A 14170-nucleotide genomic window follows, 5' to 3' on the forward strand; every position below is an offset into this window, starting at 1 on the left:
GACCTGGACGCAGCGTTGATGTTCTTTTTTATGTTTTTGGGGCCGCTAGACTTGACTGTTTGCTCTGAAAAATGCCAGGCGAATACGTGTGCGCGTGCTTTCTGCGAGTTACGTTTATCTACCATTCTCGGCTGCAGTATTGCAAACCTTAAACGTCTAGAAGGATTCTCCATACTAAATTAAAGGAGTTTTTTTTTCTGACCTCCGCCGGTGCTATAAACTTGTTACGAGCTTCATTGTCTCTCCTGCTTTTGCCAATCAAGAATATACTGGTTGCATAAAGAATTGTGTTTTTTTCTCTCTCTTTTTTTCCAAGCGTTCCTGTGGCTCAACACTGCGGGTACTCCTGGTGAGCGTTAACCTGTGTTCAATCGTTGGTAATAAGTGGGTGACCTTTCCGATTGGCGCAAAGTGCTTCCATGGATTTTCGCGAGCTACGCCAATCTGTGGGTGCGCCTGAGCTGTACTGTTTAAGCTTTTTATCGCAGTGACACCTGCATATTTTTATTTCACAGTGGACTTCAGTTCTCCTTATGATTTGTGGTTTCATGAAATTCATGCAATTTCACCATAGGGAAAACTCAAACGCTTCGTGTTGAGTGTAGTAGCCATAAAGTTCCACAATTGCAGAAAGTGTATTGAAATTTCACACATTGCAAATGAAAAAGAAATACATTATCGGCAGGAACAATTAGAACAGATTGTTCCTTACATAGGCGAGGGGGCTGTTGAACTGGTAGCCATGGTATTCTAACGACTTTTTCACTATCCATGAAACAATGTTTCTACATCATGAAATTTTTCTAAGCTCATACGTTCAACAGAATTGCAGCAACTGCTCCATGAAATTTATCTCGGTTCAAAGCTTCGACAGAAGTTCCACAAGGTTCAACGCTTCAGCATTCCCAGTTGGAATAAAAAGAGCAACTCTAGCGTACACAATGTTTTTTTACCATTAGGATTTAACATCTCTATATGAGCTACAACATGACACTGTTCGGAACTGGAACAGTTTGCCATCGAGCATTGTATGTATCGCATCTAATGATGCATTTTTCCATGCACTGCAATAATTGTTTTATACCTGCAATGAAGTCTGTACCCCCCTGCTGTAATGTCCTGCGGGGCGATGCAGGTAACTAATAAATAAATAAATAAACACACACTCGACTCAGCATGACACTGCGGTCTTGCTCGATAATTATTAGCACAGAGTGCGCCAACAGGAAACCGCGTTCCAATGCATGACTTGATAACATTACGCACATTGAATAAGGATGTAATGCGGCTGCACGAAAAAAATTGTCCTTCTTAACTTTGCACGGCAGCCTTCCAAGACCGAATTTTTTTTAGCTTCGGGCTGCGCTTTCAGTAGCACTTTGTGAGCCAGATCGGCGCTCTCGAAATCTGTATTCATAAATATTTGCAAATGGTATTCCCTACACCTCTTCCATCGGCTTAGTAAACCATCCTTCAGCCTGGTTATTTTTCCGTTCCTTCGACGGTGTTAAGATTTCAGTACTCCTTGCTAAACCCTGGGCCGCTCGCAAAAGCACAAGGTTTCTCAATAGGACACTCCGTCACAGACGGAAACTATACGCTGTAGGTTTCTTCCATAACGCAAATTTCAGTGGGCAGAAGGCTTCATGGGTGATCCCTTTGTACAAGAGCTTGAGCTTTTAAGCGGATACGAGATTACAGCGTTCACAGCGAAGGGTAGAAAACTGCAAAATCAACAGCAGCAGTATATATAACACAAGTTTCAGTACGGTAACGGCGGAACATTACTGGAATGGCGCTCATATACGCAAAAGGAATATCAAGTATGCTAAACATGTTAATCAACGGGTATCTGCGTCGTTAGAAATGTGCATACTGCATTACCTGGCTGTTCATATCTTGTAACTGCACACCATGCATAAATTATAATATGAACTTTCTCCAGCATTCATCAGGTTTACTTACACTTTCAGAAATGGACGCCAGTAAATGCGCCTGACTTGCTTCTTGCTGATAAAATTTTACATAGGATAAGGCACAGTCTAAATAAGAACGCATTTAAAAGGTAAACGTTACAAACCATGGCAATCAGCCTTTAGAAACGCCGTTGAAAATGACGGCAATTAGCTCAGATATACAGCAATTGCTTATCACATGCAAAATCATTCACGAAATAATGTAAAATTCCCGCCAGGCTAAAACGGGTCCATCGCATGGGACGAACACAGATGTATTGACCTGTGCACAGTGTTACGCAGTTGCAAGTTTTACATATACTATGTTCTTGCTCAAATCATGTCTTAAAAAGAAGTGAGCATTTAGTAAACTTTGCACACACAGCATTCTTTTTCAGCCTTGAATTTTATTCAATGTTAAGCCATTCACTCCATTTAAATAATGACTTCAATTCAATTTTAAGCAAAGATAAATATTTCAGACGCATTCCAAAATATTCATGCACCAAATAACTCATGCCATTTCTCTTTTAACCCATAGTGGACAGAGCTGCCTCGAAGTCATTAACCCCTAAGTGCTGCTGATAGTATTATTGCTAAAGAAATGAGAATGTGCGTCCAACAACACTGCCTGAACAGCCACTGCAATATCATCCATGATATATTTCAGCGCATGTCTCTTCTTTTGTCGTTTTTCTACGACCTTGCATTAAAAGATTATCGTCTAGGAATAAAACGTTGAAATTAATTTCATTTGTAGAAATTAAAACTCTCCCCGAAAGCCTTTCCTGGAAAGCACTCAGAACAATGCGGCATCTGCATGAGGTGCGGTCTGTTTGGGAAGATGAAAACAACTGCCCGAGGGTGTTAGCTTTTCACTTCAAGCTGCCAATGCATGTGCCCTTGCTCTTTTCTCTACCCCTCACCTCAGTCTACTGTTCTATCAGCACCTTATCGTCTGGAATAAAACGTATTTTTTACCCGGCCGCAGGAATTCAACCTGGCAGCTTAATAGCTTTTTTAAACAGTTATTTTAGTTGTTGTAAATGCCTGAAAGATATTACTTGCTTTATAACCCTTTCTTAGTTTACTCCTTCCTTTTAAATCGTAAATTCTGGCCGTTGATTTCGTAGTTTTTGGGGCCGGGAGCCGCAGGGCCTTCAACTTGGTGCCGGCGAAAAACTTTTTCTCTTTTGCCAACGACTGATGCCTTCGTTGTTCCATTAGAAAAATGTTATGCGCACGTTTCCTTTCACCATTATCACCTCCAGAAGCCCGTAAGTCGGGCTGCAACAAAATGCCTATCCTATTGTTCCCTTAACAGTCTTCATCAGAAACTCTGGTCAAGTGGGAAACCGGTTTGCGCGTGGAAAATGTAATGTGTTTTCAGAAACCGGGACTGCATCTTGTATTGAATGCCTCTTTCTATCCCTCTTTCCAGAACCCCTAAGGCGGAAGACTACGACCACATCGGGTAATTTTTACTCCATATTTACCGAAAGGAGTAGGTGGGCATTGTGATTATCGCAGAGTGCCCCAATGCATTCCATTGCGCTTAGTAGATATATTTGTGTGAGCAGTCTCATTGCCAGCAAGGGAGGCATCAGCAGGCGTCCAGATTAGGCGAATGCGCCGCGTGGGCTGAGAGTTTAGCAGAATCCGTGCTGCTTGTGGGGAGATTCTTCCACGATACGTAACTACACGTTTGGAAAAATGAACCAGAGGGAAGGCGCATAGCTGCACCCAGGCAGAATTTGCCACCGGTGTATTTTATGACTTTTATGCTGAAGAAAATAAGTTTTTTTTTTCAGTTCATAAGATACTTTCCTACTGTACCAATGCAGCCGTATCATATACGTTTTTTTTAATTGAATCTTCCGCAGCGCCTCCTCTTTAAATAATCTTGCAGTTTAATTGTTACACACAGATATGCGAAGATATTCGTCTTTCGTCGCAAAGAACTATGCATGGCCAAAGTTCTTGTAAAATTTAATCATCCTATTCAAAGACATGAACAGCGCCAAAAATAGCAACGTAAGGCTGATCCACTTGCGTTGGTTTATTTTGAATATAAAATGGCTGGATTCAAACGACATTTCCTTGCTAAGCCTATTAACTTATCTGAAAGGTACATAACCTTCAAAGTTAAGAGTAAAACGCTGAAACATTTTCTTAGTGTAGATAAAAATGAAGTCAGCACTTAGAGAGGCCTATATTCGGATGGAAGACGAGAACGAAGGGGCACAGTGCACAAACAAGGCGCCCCACCCAACCAATAGCGTTGCCGTATTCAAGTTAGAGCCACTCCCACCGACAAGCTTCGCACGCCCGCTCAAAGTGCGCCCGATCTTGAAAGTAGTTCATGAAGACGCCGTTTTAGAAGTAACAGGAATCTCGCGCAGTAACAGGTTTTCACGAAGTCGCTATTGTTAGGCCAACCGAGCAATATTTGAATAGCTGCGTCTTCTCCAGGAAGAATATTTCAGATTTATTCTGCACACCCTCTATTTGACAAAAAAATATAAGGTGTGACGAAATATCTGCAGTTGCAGTCAAGAGATGATACTGGGTCCGCACGATGTCTCGCTAAACGAGCATCCTGAGCAAAGAGCGGAAAAAAAATGTGCGGTAGTCGGTGATCACCACGGAAGAGGAACGGGGTGACTGAAGCATAGAGCGTACTAAGGGACGACGACACAAGGAGTGAAAAGACATGAGGCACGCGGACGCTGACCTACAAAAGTGTATTACGAAGCTTCTAACAAAAAAATTAGAGATCACTGCGGCAACCCGCATTGAGAGACTCCGAAAACATTGACGCCTCTTCGGCACTCGTCGCCTCTCTCTCTACCATTTTATTTTTTTTTGTTCATTACATAACTACTGAATTAGCATAATTATCTTATGCTGTTATTAAAGATCGACTTATTTACTTTTATTATACCTTTTTTCATCTAAATCAACAATTTCCGTCCACTTACTATATCGCCGTCCAGCCTATTCAACCGTCCAATGGTTGTTGCTAATATATAACTAATTATTCTCTCTCAATCAGCAGTTTTGTTCGATTAATTATCACTCAACAAATACGTTTAAATTCGTTTCAGACTTTATTTTTACTCCTTTGCCTATTTTGCCACTATTTTGCCACCCACGGCTGTTTTCCCGTCCACTCACTATATCGACGTCCTTGTTAATTTTACGTTTTTCGACATTTTTGCTCTAATTAATTAACTAATCATCCTATTAGCATAACGTTCTTTGCGCAGCATACTCACACCTTCCTCTATCGATCGCAACCATTCGTTTAATGCTACCTCTTCTGAGAACGTCACAACTGCGGCAGACACGTTTTGCGGACACGTGTTGGTGACACCACCCCGCCGACATAGCCTAGAAATGAGTTCGCATTAATATACAGGTAGAACATGGCAAACAATGTATTTTTTCTGTATTTGCGTTTCTTGTGCCGTCTTTCTTTGGTGCATTGAACCCTTCAGTCATTGCAGACCAACAAGAATGATAAAAAATCACCTTTTGGAAACACGCAAACACAGCATTGAACGTCAAAAACAGTAAAAATGTTGTAAACTGGATAGAGGAGCAGTGCATGAGGCATGCAGGAAAATTAAACACAAAACAGCTTGTCTACGCAAAGTGACCAGGTTTAAACAAATTAGGCGCAAAACAAGGCAGGATGAAAATAGAGAGGAAAGGTTAGAAATGAGGACCTTTCTCAAAAGGAAGAGGCAAATATAATGGAGGAAGCACGCGTAAAACAATGAGCCAGGCTAAAAAGGAGAGTCTACCATGATTTCCGAAGTACAGACTACGGACTCTACAAAAAATCTGAAAATGGTGACATTTACACTACCCGGATATCTAACGATTCGGACTATACACTGTAATTTTCTGATTTTGCCTAATATGAGAGAAATTCCACCGGTTACCGCATTCCAAGAAGAAACTATAGTTCCGTCGATCATGCACATAAACTGTTTATGCCTGGATGGCAGAACTCGTTCTGAAGGGCTACATACGTGATGGGAATAATTTACAAAAGTAAAAATTTTTCGCCCTCAACTGAGCCTTGCAGATTACGCACCGAGCCCCAGAAATTAAGGTAATTGGTAAAGTAATTGCGAACATTTGGTGGCATTGTTTGAACGAGTAAGGTGTCACAATTTGTGTTGGAACTTGTGATAACAGGTTATACTCTATGATTATGGTTTATGTGAGTGATCTTGCAAAATTTAGATGGCCCCTGATAAATTTTTTAAATGTCATGGATGTTCGCTACTGGAAAATATAACTGGAGAGCAGTGCCAGAAATGTCGCTGAATAAATGTTACAGCGACAATCTTTACGTAAATTCTAAATGGGCGAAATTAGCGACGTATTTCAGTAATCTCTCCATGTAGTAACATGAATAAACACAGAAGAAACAAACAGGAAGCCAAGGCTATGGCAGTCGTCGATGCCACTCAGTTAGCCGGCTTGCTAAGAATGCCAAGTGGCTCACGCGAATTCTAGAAAGTAATCTTTTCAACAAGGGAGTACTACGAGAAAAGGACATCAGCTTAGTTTTTCACATCTCAGGGTATTACACGGAGTGGAACACCAGGTGCATTCTGCATTGATTTCTGAGAAGAAAGGTGGTATGCCGGGTGATTAGGTATGCGGCTTTAAGCCTCACTGACTTCGGCGAATCTTCAAGACTCATCTCCGCTGTAAAAGCCGTTATTATAGATGCGAAAAGTAAGCCGCCTTTTACGTGGCCCCGCAGAAGCACCATCTTTTAGACCTCCGGTGATGCTGGGTACTTTAAAAAACCATCTTATTAGAACCCAGGACCGGATGCCGTACTGAAGACATTTGTTTTGTCTGTCTTTTTTGCAGTCGTGTGGACCAATGCAACGACTACATCCGGTGAGAATTTGTGATATTTTCCGAAAGCTTTTTGACCAGGGTGGGCGTTGCAATCGACGTCAACCTATTCAAAGCACTCGAGGGCAAAGTAAATATGTTTTGAGTTCTTGGGCGCAATTTTCGTGTGATTTTTATCAGTCAGTTTTATGTTCCCCATTACGATGGTTTTCAGTCGCCTCGCCAAGGCTCCTTCAACTGAGCGAAAGATTTCAAATGAGAAGGAATATTCTTTAGATGTACTTGGACACAGAGCGCATACATATAATTTAGAACATGTACATCGTGACATGTCTTTCCAAAGGCAAGGAATGCCTAGGCCGTACCTTTGCGTTTGTTCAGCGAAAAACAGCCGTAAGCATCCACCAGTAGCAAAAGCCTCGGATAAATTCATTTGTAAGTATGTTTTGGCAATCCGAAAATATTTTTCACCTAAATCAAACTTCTTTTTTTCCTTGCAAACCAGCGAAACGTCGAGCGAGCATTCACAGCAGTGCCATCAACATTTCTAACTCATGTCGACGAAAATATCAACGCAGTGGATTGTTTTGCACTTCCAAGAGTGCGAAAAATATCGCTGAGCGCCCAAGTGCGCAGGTGATTTGGTTGCAAGGAATCCTTTGTCCCTAATATCATTGTTACTACCGCATGCCTAATGCATCTATCGTGCTCCATCGCTCTGGAACCGCCATTCAGGGATGGTTTCGTTCTATATCCAAGGTTTCGTTCTCGATTATCAGTTCTTTAAATGTTGGTTCATGTCAACAAACCAGTGATGCCATGATCAAATCAAAGTTCCTAGTCATGTAGTTATCCAGGCTTTATATCCTAGTGTATTTCGAAAAAATCTTTATACAGCGACTAAACATGGCCTGTTTTCACTAATTTCTGCCATTCGCAGAGAGAGCAAGTTCAGTTGTTGTAAAGGCGCCGCACGTGCCACCTGCATTTTTATTTTTTTGTGGTTGGTCGACTTTAGTACGCTCTCGAGCCTTCTAGCCCTTTATTGTGTTGTATTGGTTGCTGTGGCAGCAATGCCGAAATATCTTTTGTACTCCCTGGTAGACTTCTCCCTGCATTGTTCTCTTAGAAAACTGACATCCCGGTACAAGCCAGCTTGAGCTATAACCATCATCGCCCACCCTCGCGTCAATAATACTTCATTCCTGGGAAACTGTCCCCTGCCTAATAATGACGAGCTATTATTGCGGCCGTGAAACAGAAGGCGCACGATAAAATTACCGTGATTTCATAAACCGACAATAAATTTTATAATATTGATCTTTGTCTTTCTCTTTTGTTCCAGAATTCCCGAAGCAGAACAGCACGACTACACCTGGTATGGCTAAACAGACTATTCCTCTGCCTAATAATGAGGAGCTACTATTACGGCCGTGAAACAGATTGCACGCGATAAAATTACCGTTATTTTAGGAACCAACAATACATATTATAATATTGTCTTCGTCTTTCTCTTTCTCTTTCAATCCAGAGTCCACGAAGCAGAACAGCACGACTACTCCAGGTCTGACTTGACCGACCATTCCTTTGCCTAATAATGAGGAGCTATTATTACGGCCGCGAAACAGATTGCACGCGATAAAATTACCGTTATTTTAGAAACCAACAATAGATATTATAATATTGTCTTTGTCTTTCTCTTTTTCTTTCAATCCAGAGTCCACGAAGCAGAACAGCATGACTACACCAGGTCTCACTTGACCCACTATTACTCTGCCTAATAATGAGGAGCTAATATTACGGTCGTCAAACAGATTGTGCGCGATAAAATTACCGTTATTTTAGAAACCAACAATAGATATTATAATATTGCCTTTGTCTTTCTCTTTCAATTCAGAGTCCACGAAGCAGAACAGCACAACTACACCTGGTCTGACTCGACCACCTATTACTCGTGAGGTTCTTTGATTATTTTCTCACTGGATTATTACCACGGTGAGAGCTGCCCGTGGCACAAATGTTTCGAGCGGATTAGCGGTCGCTACATGTATACACTAGTGTCCGCATGGCGTTTATATTATCCCTTGGCAAGAAAATGGCACACGTATGTCCCATTTTGTTCCCCATACTAAAGAGGTTGTGAGGCACTGGGATACAGCAGTCCCACTTATACTGCACTCCCACCTATCTTAAGTTTCCAATGATTTGTTTAAAAGTGGTTTCAGCCGCGCCCACTAGATGACGTAGCGAGTCGAGACCTCTAAACTTCGTCCTTTTTGGGGGGCACGCTGCAAGTTTTTGGCTATATTCGATCTGGCAAAAAAAACAAGATCAAAATGCCCGGTGATTGACTCTTTTTTTATGCATAAGGAGGAAAAACTCCACATCACAACATGAACTTGTTCCAAAGATTTCACATGACAAGCAATAAGAAGACAGAGCTTTTTGTTAGCATGCTAAAAATAGCTGGACATTTAACGATTGAATATTTAGCGGTTATGCTCAAACATCGTATGTAGTTTGTTTTTGGGCGCCAAACTGTTAGTAACTAAAATTCAGAACGCATGCACCAAGCAGCCCTTCCGAGACAACATCGAGGGCAAAAAATGGCCAGAAATAGTTGGCGTCTGCGGTGATGTTCGGCTCGTGGACAAAGGACACAACCCTGTGATAGTGAAACGAGTAGACGCCGCTGGTGCTCCAAGACGGGCGACGTAGTGCGAACAAGCTCAAGATCTATCGAACAAGTGTGAGCAAGGTCATGAAGTGGCTAGAAGAAAATAACTCAGTAAGTTAGCCCACCTAGGTCAATTCGACAAATACGTCCCATTTTCTTCTCCATTTAGTGGAAACGGAACAAATATGTCCGAGTTTGCCCCACTTAACTATTTGTACTAAAATTGTGAAATTTGTTAGGAACCGTTTCTGGGACCGTCAGTGGCTCGTGCAATGAAAAGTTTTTCCTCGACTTTACAAAAAAAAATGTGTGCTGTCCCACAGAGGGTTATTGGCGCGAAACATTGTATTAATTTTTTTATGTTCAAAGCCGCCGGCATGTCACTTAATCATTATTTCTGACCCATGTTGTAACGAGATACATCTCGAATGATCGCAACCACGCGGAACTGGTTCTAAGTTAAAGGATATTATCGTAGGTGCTCTTAGGGCCTTATCTAGAAAGAAATTTGCTTTCTTTAAACGGACCACGGCGGAGAGCAGTGAGAGTTCTGTTCATCGAAGACCAGTGAGCAGGGTTGTTACTATTATCGCCGCCAATTTCTTTTGTTTTTTGAGCGCTCAAGAGATCCCAATAAAGAATGCCTTTTTCAAGCCTTTGGGTCCCTTCCTGACTGCCGGACTTCCGTCCCCACTATGCGACATCTGATGGCGATGCTGTCCTGTAGTTTTCCTATGCACCCCAAAATAACGCCGCGGTGGCTCAAGAAGTCACCCTTGGTATTCGCATGCGTCATGAGCAGCCCATATTGTGTGGCCATACCCATCAGGACATAGCAGAATGGCTTCACGTATTCGGCAGAGTGGCTGCGCTGAACCCATAGGACAACGACGCCAAGCTCCGGAATGTCTACGCATTTTATGACCATGAACATCGCAGTGTGAAAACCACGCAAAATTCTATGACTACTTGGAAGAGCTTGGAGAGCCAACTACGTGGAACGACCAGAAGCATCGGGCACAAAGAAAGCGCAGACCGCCTGCTCCTGACCGGTTTGCAATGTTCCCACAAGACTGCGAAAATGTACTTTGCAGAGATGGCGCTCCTTTTCAGCAAAGCCGACACCGCCATGTTCGAAGACAAGATGGCCGACTTGCTCATGCGATGTGGCAGGGAACATCTTTTCACCAAGCTGGTACGAATCCCCCTGAACCAATTTGAGTTCCCCACCAAACCGCTGATAGTCGATATCTTGAATGCCCGGGCGCTCCTGTACGACCATCAGGCACTTTTCTTTCCAGCGATACCGATGGATATGCTAACCCTAAACACCTCAAACGTGCCAGACGGATTTCGCGAAATCATTTTCGAGAACACCGCCTAATGCTTTCGTCGCTAGCCCAGCCTTATACTCCTGCAGTAACGGACGATGTCCACAAGAAACTGCCGCAAGGTATAGGCGTCCTGAAAAAACGATAATACGCACAGCAAAACTCGCTGCAATGACCCACGTCGCTGTGGTACGCAGCCAACGACCCACGTCAACCCGCCCCAGCAACGTTATGCACCATCTGAACTTCTGCAGCCACCCGCTCTGCCAACTTTGGACCAAAGAGCTACGCTAAGGAAAGTACACGTCTAGAGAACTCCCGATGAGAGCCACCCGCTCTGCATTCACTGTAGAGAACCGGGGCACATTATCCGGCACTGCCCTTATCGAGGAATGGGGAACAAACGCTTCCCCTGCGGCGCTGTGCGACTGCAACCCGGCCAGCGATCACACGCAGTCAGAGTAATTGCGTCAGCTTGATCACACATAGAGCGCCTCATCAACTTTGGAGACACTGATATCTCCGCGGCTTCCCCACCGCACCGCAGGTACAACGCAGCCGCCAGAGGTAGGCTTTCCACCCCCGCAGGGCAAAATGAAGGCAGCAGCCTTTTGATGTTAGTTTGCTTCCCGGCGAAACGACGAAGATCCTCCAACGACCATGACGCCACGCACTCAAGTGGAGGACCCGACCAAAGGGCCCACAAAGCCACATCATAGCTGCTTAGTGCTGCGAAGACAACGCCCCATATAGGACTCGATTCGCCTGCCATGCCGTCGCCTTACAAAACGATCGGCGAGTAGCGGGAGAGTACGAAGTAACGACTATCCAGGGCCGCAACTTCACAGCCTTGGTGAACACCTCTCTCTCTCTCTTAATCATCGGTGAGCCGTCCTCCGCTTAGCTGAAGAAGGTTACGACAGTTTGAGACGGCCCGCATATGCGCGCACTCGGAGGCCATCTCACCACCTTGTCGCGATAGTGTACTCCAACAGTTACAGACCACGGAGACACGCGCCGTGCACCTTTCACAGTGCTCCATCAGTGTTTCCGTGATGTTTATGATTTGTGAGGGTTTAACGTCCCAACGCAATTCAGGCTATGAGGGACGCCGTAGTGAAGAGCTCCGGAAATTTCGACCACCTGGGATTCAACTTGCACTAACATCGCACAGTACACGGGCCTATAGAATTTCGCCCCCATCGAAATTCGACCGCCGCCGCCGGACCGAACCGGCTACTTTCAGTGCAGGAGCCGAGTGCTATACCCGAAGAGCTACCGCAGCGGCTTTTCCCGAGACCTGATTCTACCCGCGGACTTCTCGATGCAGCACCAACCAATCATTGAGCTCATGCTAGAGTCCATCACACTCTCGACGGAGGAGCCCATGCCTTCGAACTCGACCCTGACTAATCATGTAGCGCTCAGTGTGCTCGACAAAGAAGTGAGCATATCCCTACGTTCAAGCATTATGGTCACCGTAGCTGTTTTTATGCCAAAAATATTGACGGCGTCATGTAATGAAATATGCATCTGCTGCTGAACCAAGGCATCCCTTTGCAGAATTTATCTCTAAGGTGGTCGGGGAAGGGCAAGGCTCTGTAATAGCAACAAACTTCAGGCGGGAGTAACGACGACTGACGGATTTGAGAAGGTAAGCACGTATGCAGTCCAGTGCTTGTAGAAAGCAGCAGCTAACTATTCGACAGCCGAGTAGGAGTGTCTCGCCATCATCTGGGCTACATGAAATTCCGCCCCTTCCTGTAAGGGCGACCATTCAAAGTTGTCAGCAACCTGCATGTGCAGTGCTGACTTGCCAATTTGAGGATTCCTCCGGCCACCTCGCTTAACAGAGCTTGCGCCTTATCGAATTAGACGACAGCGTAGTCCAGAAGCCTGGCGCAAGAACATGACGCTGACTGCTTGTCACGAGCCCTTGTCGATATAGCTCCGAAACATGACAGCGACGACTCCTTCCTCGCACTCTTCGCCAACAGCACTGCTACGCAGCAGCAATGCTCGGACTCCGTCCTAGACCTTCTCATCTATTGCCTGGAAGGCAAGAATTCTTGGCCCCCTACAGCGTTCAAGCCTGTATTTTCCTCCTTCTGTATGCAAAATGAAATCATCGTGGAGAGCTTGGCGTCCAGCAAGACCATTGCCCTTCTCGTTTGTCCTGACAGCCTTCGAGAGGACATTTTTCATGATTAACGTGGCGAACCTACAGCCCGGAACCTCTGGTTTACCCGCAGCCTATGCCCAATTCAAAACAACTATTACTTTTCACGACCATCCACGGACGTCGTACAGATCGTTAAATCTTTCCTAGACTGCCAGCAGCGACGGCATCCTCTGCCACGCCAGCACATTTCTGAAGACGACACCACCACAGCAAATCAGCATGGACCTACTCAGCTCTTTTACGACGTCAGTGCCCGGAAGTGGATAATAGTAGCGACCTACTCCTCACCCGATACGCCGGAACAAACGCCAACCTGATCGGCACTGCAGAAGTTGTGATACTATTTGTGGAATGCCTTCTCCTGCTACACGGCCCCCCGAGGTAGTCATAACGAACAGTGCAGCAGCATTAACAGTCTTGCTCATTCAAACTATCCTGCCCCACAGTCAGACAAACCACAGGAGAGAAAATCTGCGTGCCATCCGCAAAATAACGGCCTCATGGAACGCCTTAACAAGACTATTGCTGACATACTTTCTGTGTAACTCGACGCAGAGCAGTAGGCCTGGCACGTATTCTGTCCTACACCATGTCCCAGCACATCGGGTCGACTGTTCAATAAAGTGGGGTAATGTCGCGATTCTTTGTAGTCTGAATTTGCTTATCCTCAAGGCTGCCAGCATGCGGCTTTACAATTTTTTGCTGTCGTGAGATGTAGCCAAATTTTTCTCGAATGACCGCAGCCACGCGCAACTCCTTTTAGGTTGTGTGATATTACCATCGATGTCAATCGCATCATATATAGAAAGCAATTTGTCTGCCTTAAACTGAACGCGCTGCCGAGAGCAGCTACTATTGTGTTCATCGACGACCACCGAGTTCGCTTGTTGCTATCCGCGCTGCTAATTTGTTCTTTTCTTACGGGGTACGAGTTAGCCCAATAGAGAGTCCCTCTTGTAAGCATTTCGATGTCTTCCCGACTGCGGGGCTCCGGTTACCTCTGCGTGACAATTTTGTCTTATTTGTATGCTTCGTATTCGCATCGCATTTCAATACTCTCTCGGGTGTCCATTCGGAAGAATATAGCTTTTCTTTTCTTGCCATTCGTCAGGTAATTGCGAAATCTGTACGTATTGAC

The 14170-nt window shown here is 44.5% G+C and overlaps 1 protein-coding gene across 1 annotated transcript in view; it reads left to right on the plus strand.

Moving 5' to 3' along the window:
• Positions 1-14170, plus strand: part of LOC149328208 (uncharacterized) — a 52593-nt gene that overhangs the window by 12281 nt on the left and 26142 nt on the right. The window contains exon 3 of the mRNA XM_089558934.1: positions 8740-8796. Coding sequence (XP_089415060.1) covers positions 8740-8796 — 57 coding nt within the window. The remainder of the gene's footprint in view (positions 1-8739; positions 8797-14170) is intronic.

This window comes from Amblyomma mixtum, chromosome 9 (genome assembly GCF_055824585.1).
Source record: "Amblyomma mixtum isolate Tamu chromosome 9, ASM5582458v1, whole genome shotgun sequence".
NCBI lineage: Eukaryota > Metazoa > Arthropoda > Arachnida > Ixodida > Ixodidae > Amblyomma > Amblyomma mixtum.